This window comes from Pelodiscus sinensis, unplaced genomic scaffold (genome assembly GCF_049634645.1).
Source record: "Pelodiscus sinensis isolate JC-2024 unplaced genomic scaffold, ASM4963464v1 ctg120, whole genome shotgun sequence".
Lineage (NCBI taxonomy): Eukaryota > Metazoa > Chordata > Testudines > Trionychidae > Pelodiscus > Pelodiscus sinensis.
The window spans coordinates 207,251-219,124 of record NW_027466031.1 but is presented as its reverse complement, the minus strand read 5'-3'; the positions used below and the strand labels follow the sequence as shown (position 1 = coordinate 219,124).

Sequence of the window (11,874 nt, the reverse complement as noted above, 5' to 3'; positions counted from 1 at the left end):
CCACTGGCGAATTGTCCCACGAATGGCTCAGCGCATGACCCTGCAGTCTAAGCCCCACCTCTCCTGGCAGTTCCTTATCCTCCCCATGCACTTACTATCTCATGGCCGCTGGGGATCATGGGTATTTGTGCCCCGTTTCCTAAGTAACCAGCACAGCACACACTCACCTAACTCCATCGCCCCGGCAACACGCACGCTGCACCCGGACAATGATGTTCAGCAGATTATAGCTTTGCAAATAATACCCCACAAGGTAAACGTTGCACAACATCTTATAACCCTACACAAGCGGTGACTACAGTGTGTCGCGATGCGGCTGAGGCTGGGGTAGTTTTGTGCACCTTGCTGGTGGCAGCAGGCCAGAGTAAATTCCGCTCCAGGCAGCTGGGTGTGAAACCAGGTTTGGATTCAATTCCCCCTGCCCCAGCTGTTTCAAACTGGACCAGTAGCAGCTGAGTCCTTCCCATGCAGTGTTGTGTGTGGCTGTTTTCCCACCGCCCTGCCTCAGAGGTGGCTGCAGCTGGGCCCCAGCCCCCCCTCCAGCTGGAGTCGACTGTTCCTGTGGGCGGGGCTCAGAAGTCGTCGTCGTCGCAGATGTCCAGGTAGACGTCGAAGGCCTCGCGGTTGCAGTTGCCGTCAGGTGTGAAGACGTATTTGTGGAAGGTGCCGTCCACGCAGATCGCTGGGGGGGAAGGGGACGTGTGTTAGAGCGGGGGAGGGAACCCCGCCCCCTCCCGGCCCCCACCCGCCGCCCCACTGACCGATGACGGAGTTGACAGTCTTGGCGGAGCTGCGGCCGAAGGCGCACACGCAGGCCGACTCGGCCGGCACCGTGAAGCTGGCCAGGCTCCACTGCGAGTCCACGTACTGGCCAATGACTGGGCCCACCTTGCCCACGCGTGCCAGCCTGCGGGAGAGACGGCAGCCGTGGGGGAGGTACCGAGGGGGGTGATGGGTGGGAGGAAGGGACCATGCTGGGGGGGGGCTGTGGGCTGGCGGGTGGCACCTACGCGGAGCGGCGGTTGAGCCGTGTGTCCTTGAGGGCGAAGACGTGGACTGTCCCCTTGTCACTCGACGCGCAGAGAAACGAGGAGTCGTGGCTGAAGTTGATGCTACAAAGATGGGCAAGGGGGTTACCAGGGCTGCGAGCTTCCCCCTGCAGTGCCCCCCCCCCCCCCCCCCCGGCAGGGTCCTTCCCCATGCCAGGGAGGTGTCCATGCACAGGGGCATCTCACCACTACAGTGTGCCCAGGTGGTAGCTGTACCTGGGGGCCTCCCTCACCAGTACAGCGTGGTGGGGTCTGTGCCGGGGGGAGTGGGGGTTGGGGGGGCTCACCAGTACAGCGGGGCGGGGTCCATGCTGGGGGGGGGGGATCTCACCAGTACAGAGGGGTGGGGGTCCATGTTGGGGGGGAATCTCACCAGTACGGGGGGTCTGTGCCGGAGGGGGGATCTCACCAGTAAACCGTGGTGGGGCCCGGAGGGGGCTCACCAGTACAGGGGGGGGTCAGTGCCGGGGGGGATCTCACCAGTACGGGGGGGGGGGGTCCGTGCCGGGGGGGGATCTCACCAGTACAGCATGGCAGGGCCTGGAGGGGGCTCACCAGTACAGAGGGGGTCCGTGCCGGGGGGGGATCTCACCAGTACAGGGGGGGGTCCGTGCCGGGGGGATCTCACCAGTGCAGGGGGGGTCCGTGCCGGGGGGGGATCTCACCAGTACAGGGGGGGGTCCGTGCCGGGGGGATCTCACCAGTACAAGGGGGGGTCCGTGCCGGGGGGATCTCACCAGTACAAGGGGGGGTCCGTGCCGGGGGGATCTCACCAGTACGGGGGGGGTCCGTGCTGGGGGGGGATCTCACCAGTACAAGGGGGGGTCCGTGCCGGGGGGGATCTCACCAGTACGGGGGGGGATCTCCCCAGTACAGGGGGGGTCCGTGCCGGGGGGGGGGATCTCACCAGTACAGCGTGGCAGGCTCCGTGCCGGGGGGGGATCTCACCAGTACGGGGGGGGTCCGTGCCGGGGAGGGGGATCTCACCAGTACAGCATGGCAGGGTCCGTGCCGGGGGGGGGGGGATCTCCCCAGTACAGGGGGGGTCTGTGCCGGGGGGGGGTCTCACCAGTACAGCATGGCAGGGTCCGTGCCGGGGGGGGGATCTCCCCAGTACAGGGGGTCCGTGCCGGGGGGGATCTCACCAGTACAGCATGGCAGGGTCCGTGCTGGGGGGGGGATCTCCCCAGTACAGGGGGGGTCCGTGCCGGGGGGGGATCTCACCAGTACAGCATGGCAGGGTCCGTGCCGGGGGGGGGATCTCCCCAGTACAGGGGGTCCGTGCCGGGGGGGATCTCACCAGTACAGCATGGCAGGGTCCGTGCTGGGGGGGGGATCTCCCCAGTACAGGGGGGGTCCGTGCCGGGGGGGGATCTCCCCAGTACAGCATGGCAGGGTCCATGCCGGGGGGGGGGGGAATCTCCCCAGTACAGGGGGTCCGTGCCGGGGGGGATCTCACCAGTACAGCGTGGCAGGCTCCGTGCCGGGGGGGGATCTCACCAGTACAGCATGGCAGGGTCCGTGCCGGGGGGGGGATCTCACCAGTACAGCATGGCAGGGTCCGTGCCGGGGGGGGGATCTCCCCAGTACAGGGGGTCCGTGCCGGGGGGGGGGATCTCCCCAGTACAGGGGGTCCGTGCCGGGGGGGGATCTCACCAGTACAGCATGGCAGGGTCCGTGCCGGGGGGGGGGGGGATCTCCCCAGTACAGGGGGTCCGTGCCGGGGGGGGGGGATCTCACCAGTACAGGGGGTCCGTGCCGGGGGGGGATCTCACCAGTACAGCATGGCAGGGTCCGTGCCGGGGGGGGGATCTCCCCAGTACAGGGGGTCCGTGCCGGGGGGGATCTCACCAGTACAGCATGGCAGGGTCCGTGCCGGGGGGGGGGATCTCCCCAGTACAGGGGGTCCGTGCCGGGGGGGGGGATCTCACCAGTACAACGTGGCAGGGTCCGTGCCGGGGGGGGGGGATCTCCCCAGTACAGGGGGTCCGTGCCGGGGGGGATCTCACCAGTACAGCGTGGCAGGGTCCGTGCCGGGGGGGGGATCTCCCCAGTACAGGGGGTCCGTGCCGGGGGGGATCTCACCAGTACAGCATGGCAGGGTCCGTGCCGGGGGGGGGGGGATCTCCCCAGTACAGGGGGTCCGTGCCGGGGGGGATCTCACCAGTACAGCGTGGCAGGGTCCGTGCCCCGGCGCAGCTCCACCAGCTTCTCCTTGCTCTGCGTGTCGAAGAGGCGGATGAGGGTGCCCTGCCGGGAGGCCGAGGCCACCACGGTGCCCGGCTGATTGAGGGAGACGCAGGCGATCTCGCCCTGGTGGGCGTTGATGGTGAACGGCGCCGAGGACGTGCCCGGCTGGGTGCTCGACAGGTCCTGGCAGCGGGGGAGGGCTGAGATGGGTGGTTTCCTGGGCTGCCAGCCCCCCGCAACCCCCACATCCTCCTGCCCCTCCCAGCCCCACGGGCCCCCCACGGCTCTGCCCCTTCCCAGCCCCACGGGCCCCCCATGGCTCTGCCCCCTCCCAGCCCCACTCACCACGAGCTGCAGGCTCCCGCACTTGTGGCCCGGGAACACCAGGAGCTGTTTCTCCAGACTGGGGCAGAGATCGCAGAGCCCTGCGGGAGAGAGGGGGCACCGTGGGGCTGGGCGGGGCGCTCTCCTGGCTGGGGGGGCACCGGGGGAGGGGCCGTACCTTTGGGGTTGTCCCGCGTGTCGAACTCAAAGAGCTTGGTGGGATTCTCCGGGAAGGAATAAACGTAAATGCGATTCCGCAGCACAATGACGATCCTGAAATACACGAGCCCCACGCCTGGGTCCCCTCCTGCTGGGGGGGGGTTACAGCCGGACGCCTGGGTCCCCTCCTGCTGGGGGGGGGTTACAGCCGGACGCCTGGGTCCCCTCCTGCTGGGGGGGGTTACAGCCGGACGCCTGGGTCCCCTCCTGCTGGGGGGGGTTACAGCCGGATGCCTGGGTCCCCTCCCTGCGGGGGGGTTACAGCCGGATGCCTGGGTCCCCTCCCGCTGGGGGGGGGTTACAGCCGTACGCCTGGGTCCCCTCCTGCTGGGGGGGGTTACAGCCGGATGCCTGGGTCCCCTCCTGCTGGGGGGGGTTACAGCCGGATGCCTGGGTCCCCTCCCTGCAGGGGGGGCGGTTACAGCCGGACGCCTGGGTCCCCTCCTGCTGGGGGGGGTTACAGCCGGATGCTTGGGTCCCCTCCTGCTGGGGGGGGGTTACAGCCGTACGCCTGGGTCCCCTCCTGCTGGGGGGGGGTTACAGCCGGACGCCTGGATCCCCTCCCTGCGGGGGGGTTACAGCCGGACGCCTGGGTCCCCTCCCGCTGGGGGGTTACAGCCGGACGCCTGGGTCCCCTCCCGCTGGGGGGGGGGGTTACAGCCGGACGCCTGGGTCCCCTCCCTGCAGGGGGGGCGGTTACAGCCGGATGCCTGGGTCCCCTCCCGCTGGGGGGGGGTTACAGCCGGACGCCTGGGTCCCCTCCCGCTGGGGGGGGTTACAGCCGGACGCCTGGATCCCCTCCCTGCGGGGGGGTTACAGCCGGACGCCTGGATCCCCTCCTGCTGGGGGGTTACAGCCGGACGCCTGGGTCCCCTCCTGCTGGGGGGGGTTACAGCCGGACGCCTGGGTCCCCTCCCGCTGGGGGGTTACAGCCGGACGCCTGGGTCCCCCTCCCGCTGGGGGGGGGTTACAGCCGGACGCCTGGATCCCCTCCCTGCGGGGGGGTTACAGCCGGACGCCTGGGTCCCCTCCCTGCGGGGGGGTTACAGCTGTGGGCCAGGTCCCCTCCTCCTGGGGGGGTTACGGCTGGGGCCTGGCAGCCGGGGCCGGCTCATACTCACTTGTCATGTCTCATGCGCACGGCCAGGACGGGCTTGGTGAAGGTGAACTCCAGAACCAGCTTGTCCTTGCCCCCCGGCCCCTCGCGGGCGTCGTCCCAAACGAGCACTGTGGGGGGAGAGCAGCCAGTGACCCCCCGGCGCCCAGGCATCCGGCCCCCCGGAACCACCAGCCCCCCAAAGGGCCATACCTGAAATCTCTGAGAATTTGGGGTTCCCTCCGCCCCCCACAATGGCCAGCAGGTTGGAGCGATGCAGCATCTCGACCAGGGCGATGCTGCCCACCTGCTCGTGATCTGGGGGGGCAGAAAACAGGCTGGGGTCTGATGGCACCGTGCCCCCCCCCCAGCCAGCCCCTGCCCTGGGCCTGTGGGAGTCCCCCCCCCCCCAGCCAGCCCCTGCCCTGGGCCCGTGGGAGCCCCCCCCGCCCAGCCAGCCCCTGCCCTGGGCCCGTGGGAGCCCCCCCCCGCCCAGCCAGCCCCTGCCCTGGGCCCGTGGGAGCCCCCCCCCGCCCAGCCAGCCCCTGCCCTGGGCCCGTGGGAGCCCCCCCCCCGCCCAGCCAGCCCCTGCCCTGGGCCCGTGGGAGCCCCCCCCCCGCCCAGCCAGCCCCTGCCCTGGGCCCGTGGGAGCCCCCCCCCCCGCCCAGCCAGCCCCTGCCCTGGGCCCGTGGGAGCCCCCCCCGCCCAGCCAGCCCCTGCCCTGGGCCCGTGGGAGCCCCCCCCCGCCCAGCCAGCCCCTGCCCTGGGCTCCCCCCCCGCCCAGCCAGCCCCTGCCCTGGGCCCGTGGGAGTCCCCCCCCCGCCCAGCCAGCCCCAGCCCTGGGCCCGTGGGAGCCCCCCCCGCCCAGCCAGCCCCTGCCATGGGCCCGTGGGAGCCCCCCCCCCCAGCCAGCCCCAGCCCTGGGCCCGTGGGACCCCCCCCCCCCCAGCCAGCCCCTGCCCTGGCCCGTGGGAGCCCCCCCCACCCAGCCAGCCCCTGCCATGGGCCCGTGGGAGCCCCCCCCACCCAGCCAGCCCCTGCCCTGGGCCCGTGGGAGCCCCCCCCACCCAGCCAGCCCCTGCCCTGGGCCCGTGGGAGCCCCCCCCACCCAGCCAGCCCCTGCCATGGGCCCGTGGGAGCCCCCCCCCGCCCAGCCAGCGCCAGCCCTGGGCCCGTGGGAGCCCCCCCCGCCCAGCCAGCCCCTGCCCTGGGCCCGTGGGAGCCCCCCCCGCCCAGCCAGCCCCTGCCCTGGGCCCGTGGGAGCCCCCCCCCGCCCAGCCAGCCCCTGCCCTGGGCCCGTGGGAGCCCCCCCCGCCCAGCCAGCCCCTGCCCTGGGCCCGTGGGAGCCCCCCCCCCCGCCCAGCCAGCCCCAGCCCTGGGCCCGTGGGAGCCCCCCCCCACCCAGCCAGCCCCAGCCCTGGGCCCGTGGGAGCCCCCCCCCACCCAGCCAGCCCCCTCCTGGGCCCGTGGGAGCCCCCCCCCACCCAGCCAGCCCCTGCCATGGGCCCGTGGGAGCCCCCCCCCGCCCAGCCAGCCCCTGCCCTGGGCCCGTGGGAGCCCCCCCCCCACCCAGCCAGCCCCCTCCTGGGCCCGTGGGAGCCCCCCCCACCCAGCCAGCCCCAGCCCTGGGCCCGTGGGAGCCCCCCCCACCCAGCCAGCCCCCTCCTGGGCCCGTGGGAGCCCCCCCCCACCCAGCCAGCCCCTGCCATGGGCCCGTGGGAGCCCCCCCCCGCCCAGCCAGCCCCAGCCCTGGGCCCGTGGGAGCCCCCCCCCCCACCCAGCCAGCCCCTGCCCTGGGCCCGTGGGAGCCCCCCCCACCCAGCCAGCCCCAGCCCTGGGCCCGTGGGAGCCCCCCCCCGCCCAGCCAGCCCCAGCCCTGGGCCCGTGGGAGCCCCCCCCCCCCACCCAGCCAGCCCCAGCCCTGGGCCCGTGGGAGCCCCCCCCGCCCAGCCAGCCCCAGCCCTGGGCCCGTGGGAGCCCCCCCCACCCAGCCAGCCCCAGCCCTGGGCCCGTGGGAGCCCCCCCCCGCCCAGCCAGCCCCTGCCCTGGGCCCGTGGGAGCCCCCCCCCACCCAGCCAGCCCCAGCCCTGGGCCCGTGGGAGCCCCCCCCACCCAGCCAGCCCCTGCCCTGGGCCCGTGGGAGCCCCCCCCCCGCTCTTACCCAGGTGCCCTTTCTCCATGAGCGGCTCCACGTTGTAGATCCGCACCCCGGACTCCATGGCGCAGCAGAAGCAGCCTGGAAGCAGGACAGAGACCGGATTGGACCCAGCCTGGGGGGAGAGGCTGCCCGGACGCCTGGGTCCTCCCACAGCTGTGGGAGGGGAGCAGGGCCTAGTGGTGAGAGCGGGGGGGGGGCAGAGCTGAGGCCTGGGTTCTGTGGGAGGGGGAGCGGGGCCTAGGGGTGAGAGCACGGGGGGCAGAGCTGAGGCCTGGGTTCTGTGGGAGGGGAGCGGGGCCTAGGGGTGAGAGCGGGGGGGGAGGGGGCAGAGCTGAGACCTGGGTTCTGTGGGAGGGGAGCAGGGCCTAGGGGTGAGAGCGGGGGGGGGGCCAGAGCTGAGGCCTGGGTTCTGTGGGAGGGGAGCGGGGCCTAGGGGTGAGAGCGGGGGGGGGCCAGAGCTGAGGCCTGGGTTCTGTGGGAGGGGAGCGGGGCCTAGGGGTGAGAGCACGGGGGGCAGAGCTGAGGCCTGGATTCTGTGGGAGGGGAGCGGGGCCTAGGGGTGAGAGCGGGGGGGGGGCCAGAGCTGAGGCCTGGGTTCTGTGGGAGGGGAGCGGGGCCTAGGGGTGAGAGCACGGGGGGCAGAGCTGAGGCCTGGGTTCTGTGGGAGGGGAGCGGGGCCTAGGGGTGAGAGCACGGGGGGCAGAGCTGAGGCCTGGGTTCTGTGGGAGGGGAGCGGGGCCTAGGGGCTAGAGCGGGGGGGGCAGAGCTGAGGCCTGGGTTCTGTGGGAGGGGAACGGGGCCTAGGAGCTAGAGCGGGGGGGGCAGAGCTGAGGCCTGGGTTCTGTGGGAGGGGAGCGGGGCCTAGGGGTGAGAGCGGGAGGGCAGAGCTGAGGCCTGGGTTCTGTGGGAGGGGAGCGGGGCCTAGGGGTGAGAGCGGGGGGGGGGCAGAGCTGAGGCCTGGGTTCTGTGGGAGGGGAGCGGGGCCTAGGGGTGAGAGCGGGGGGGGGCAGAGCTGAGGCCTGGGTTCTGTGGGAGGGGAGCGGGGCCTAGGGGTGAGAGCGGGGGGGGGGCAGAGCTGAGGCCTGGGTTCTGTGGGAGGGGAACGGGGCCTAGGAGCTAGAGCGGGGGGGGCAGAGCTGAGGCCTGGGTTCTGTGGGAGGGGAGCGGGGCCTAGGGGTGAGAGCGGGGGGGGGGGGGGGCAGAGCTGAGACCTGGGTTCTGTGGGAGGGGAGCGGGGCCTAGGGGTGAGAGCGGGGGGGGGGGCAGAGCTGAGGCCTGGGTTCTGTGGGAGGGGAACGGGGCCTAGGAGCTAGAGCGGGGGGGGCAGAACTGAGGCCTGGGTTCTGTGGGAGGGGAGCGGGGCCTAGGGGTGAGAGCGGGGGGGGGGCAGAGCTGAGGCCTGGGTTCTGTGGGAGGGGAGCGGGGCCTAGGGGTGAGAACGGGGGGGGGGCAGAGCTGAGGCCTGGGTTCTGTGGGAGGGGAGCGGGGCCTAGGGGTGAGAACGGGGGGGGGCAGAGCTGAGGCCTGGGTTCTGTGGGAGGGGAGCGGGGCCTAGGGGTGAGAGCGGGGGGGGGCAGAGCTGAGGCCTGGGTTCTGTGGGAGGGGAGCGGGGCCTAGGGGTGAGAGCGGGGGGGGGGGCCAGAGCTGAGGCCTGGGTTCTGTGGGAGGGGAGCGGGGCCTAGGGGTGAGAGCACGGGGGGCAGAGCTGAGGCCTGGATTCTGTGGGAGGGGAGCGGGGCCTAGGGGTGAGAGCGGGGGGGGGGGGCCAGAGCTGAGGCCTGGGTTCTGTGGGAGGGGAGCGGGGCCTAGGGGTGAGAGCGGGGGGGGGGCCAGAGCTGAGGCCTGGGTTCTGTGGGAGGGGAGCGGGGCCTAGGGGTGAGAGCACGGGGGGCAGAGCTGAGGCCTGGGTTCTGTGGGAGGGGAGCGGGGCCTAGGGGCTAGAGCGGGGGGGGGCAGAGCTGAGGCCTGGGTTCTGTGGGAGGGGAGCGGGGCCTAGGGGTGAGAGCACGGGGGGCAGAGCTGAGGCCTGGGTTCTGTGGGAGGGGAGCGGGGCCTAGGGGCTAGAGCGGGGGGGGGGCAGAGCTGAGGCCTGGGTTCTGTGGGAGGGGAACGGGGCCTAGGAGCTAGAGCGGGGGGGGGCAGAGCTGAGGCCTGGGTTCTGTGGGAGGGGAGCGGGGCCTAGGGGTGAGAGCACGGGGGGCAGAGCTGAGGCCTGGGTTCTGTGGGAGGGGAGCGGGGCCTAGGGGCTAGAGCGGGGGGGGGGGCAGAGCTGAGGCCTGGGTTCTGTGGGAGGGGAACGGGGCCTAGGAGCTAGAGCGGGGGGGGGCAGAGCTGAGGCCTGGGTTCTGTGGGAGGGGAGCGGGGCCTAGGGGTGAGAGCACGGGGGGCAGAGCTGAGGCCTGGGTTCTGTGGGAGGGGAGCGGGGCCTAGGGGCTAGAGCGGGGGGGGCAGAGCTGAGGCCTGGGTTCTGTGGGAGGGGAACGGGGCCTAGGAGCTAGAGCGGGGGGGGCAGAGCTGAGGCCTGGGTTCTGTGGGAGGGGAGCGGGGCCTAGGGGTGAGAGCGGGAGGGCAGAGCTGAGGCCTGGGTTCTGTGGGAGGGGAGCGGGGCCTAGGGGTGAGAGCGGGGGTGGGCAGAGCTGAGGCCTGGGTTCTGTGGGAGGGGAGCGGGGCCTAGGGGTGAGAGCGGGGGGGGGCAGAGCTGAGGCCTGGGTTCTGTGGGAGGGGAGCGGGGCCTAGGGGTGAGAGCGGGGGGGGGCAGAGCTGAGGCCTGGGTTCTGTGGGAGGGGAGCGGGGCCTAGGGGTGAGAGCGGGGGGGGGCAGAGCTGAGGCCTGGGTTCTGTGGGAGGGGAGCGGGGCCTAGGGGTGAGAGCGGGGGGGGGCAGAGCTGAGGCCTGGGTTCTGTGGGAGGGGAGCGGGGCCTAGGGGTGAGAGCGGGCTACAAGGGTGCAGCTCACTCTGGTCCTGGTTGAAGCTCAGGCTGTTCACCCCGCGTTGCTGCGCCATGCTGGGGGGCAGAAGATGTCGGGGGCCCCTCCTGGATTTGAGCACCAGGCAGCTGTGGAATGGGGCAGAGTGTGAGGGGGGGGCTACGCTCCCCCCTCCACACCCCCTTCAGCTCCCCAGCTGGCCTGGCACCGTCACCCCCACACCAGTCCCCGTGAACCTCACCCCCGCTGGTGCTCCGGGAGCACTGGGCCCCCCACATTCCCCTCAGGGCCTCCGCCCAGCCAGACCCCCACCCCACAGGCAGCATCCGCATCCGCAGCCCCACGCCACCCCCACGTCTCCCACCCCACGTCACCCCCATCTCACCCCACATCCCCCAGCCCCACGCCACCTCCACGTCTCCCACCCCACGTCACCCCATCTCACCCCACATCCCCCAGCCCCACGCCACCCCCACGTCTCCCACCCCACGTCACCCCATCTCACCCCACATCCCCCAGCCCCACGCCACCCCCACGTCTCCCACCCCACGTCACCCCATCTCACCCCACATCCCCACGTCACCCCCATATCACCCCACATCCCCCAGCCCCACGTCTCCCACCCCACGTCACCCCATCTCACCCCACATCCCCCAGCCCCACGCCACCCCCACGTCTCCCACCCCACGTCACCCCATCTCACCCCACATCCCCACGTCACCCCCATATCACCCCACATCCCCCAGCCCCACGTCTCCCACCCCACGTCACCCCATCTCACCCCACATCCCCCAGCCCCACGCCACCCCCACGTCTCCCACCCCACGTCACCCCATCTCACCCCACATCCCCCAGCCCCACGCCACCCCCACGTCTCCCACCCCACGTCACCCCATCTCACCCCACATCCCCACGTCACCCCCATATCACCCCACATCCCCCAGCCCCACGTCTCCCACCCCACGTCACCCCATCTCACCCCACATCCCCCAGCCCCACGCCACCCCCACGTCTCCCACCCCACGTCACCCCATCTCACCCCACATCCCCCAGCCCCACGCCACCCCCACGTCTCCCACCCCACGTCACCCCATCTCACCCCACATCCCCCAGCCCCACGCCACCCCCACGTCTCCCACCCCACGTCACCCCATCTCACCCCACATCCCCACGTCACCCCCATATCACCCCACATCCCCCAGCCCCACGTCTCCCACCCCACGTCACCCCATCTCACCCCACATCCCCCAGCCCCACGCCACCCCCACGTCTCCCACCCCACGTCACCCCATCTCACCCCACATCCCCCAGCCCCACGCCACCCCCACGTCTCCCACCCCACGTCACCCCATCTCACCCCACATCCCCCAGCCCCACGTCACCCGTCGGCCTCCCACCAGCTCCTGCCCCCCCCCCCCCCTGCTAGCAGGTTTCGATCTGGTGCCCCCCCCGCCCCAGCTCACCCCGCGGGGGGGGGCGCGCAAACAGCAGCTGATCTGGCTCTGCCGGGTCACAGAGGGGGATGGGACCGTGACAGCTCGTCACGTGATCGCCCTGGCCGTGCGGGAAGCCTCCGCGGCCATCTTGGGAGCGGGCAGCGGGGCGGGGGTGCCCTTCGCTGCGCCCTTCGGCGGCCATCTTGGATCCTGGAAACGAGCTGCCTATGGCCCCGCCCCTCGCTAGGCGTGTCGCCCCGCCCCTGGGAAGGGGCGGAGCCAATAAAATGACCTGCCCAGGGGCGGGGCTTCGTGTCTGATGCGGGATCACAGCCCAGAAGAGGGAGGGGCCTCAGGATCTGGGCAAAGCTACGGCCCCCCCCCCGCTCTAACCACTAGTCCCCTCCCCCTCCCAGAGCGAACCTGCCCCCCCCGCTCTAACCACTAGTCCCCTCCCCCTCCCAGAGCGAACCTG

General features: G+C 72.5%; 1 protein-coding gene across 4 annotated transcripts; it reads right to left on the bottom strand.

The window, feature by feature from the left end:
* Nucleotides 1-256: 256 nt before the first annotated feature.
* WDR45 (WD repeat domain 45) lies at nucleotides 257-11,779 on the bottom strand. 4 transcript variants are annotated; one of them, XM_075918478.1, is made up of 11 exons: nucleotides 11,427-11,548; nucleotides 9,991-10,091; nucleotides 7,040-7,114; nucleotides 5,092-5,196; nucleotides 4,904-5,009; nucleotides 3,742-3,836; nucleotides 3,585-3,664; nucleotides 3,214-3,422; nucleotides 1,011-1,112; nucleotides 762-907; nucleotides 257-682 (listed from the first exon to the last, which is right to left on the bottom strand). In XM_075918478.1, the coding sequence occupies exons 2-11, from the start codon at nucleotides 10,037-10,039 to the stop codon at nucleotides 573-575; spliced, it is 1,077 nt and encodes a 358-aa protein (XP_075774593.1). In that variant the 5' UTR covers nucleotides 10,040-10,091; nucleotides 11,427-11,548; the 3' UTR covers nucleotides 257-572. The 4 variants fall into 4 exon arrangements, with proteins under 4 accessions (XP_075774593.1, XP_075774591.1, XP_075774592.1 ...); XM_075918476.1 differs by lacking the exon at nucleotides 9,991-10,091 and having other exon boundaries at nucleotides 11,427-11,776; XM_075918477.1 differs by lacking the exons at nucleotides 5,092-5,196; nucleotides 9,991-10,091 and having other exon boundaries at nucleotides 11,427-11,779.
* Between the last annotated feature and the right edge of the window lie 95 nt (nucleotides 11,780-11,874).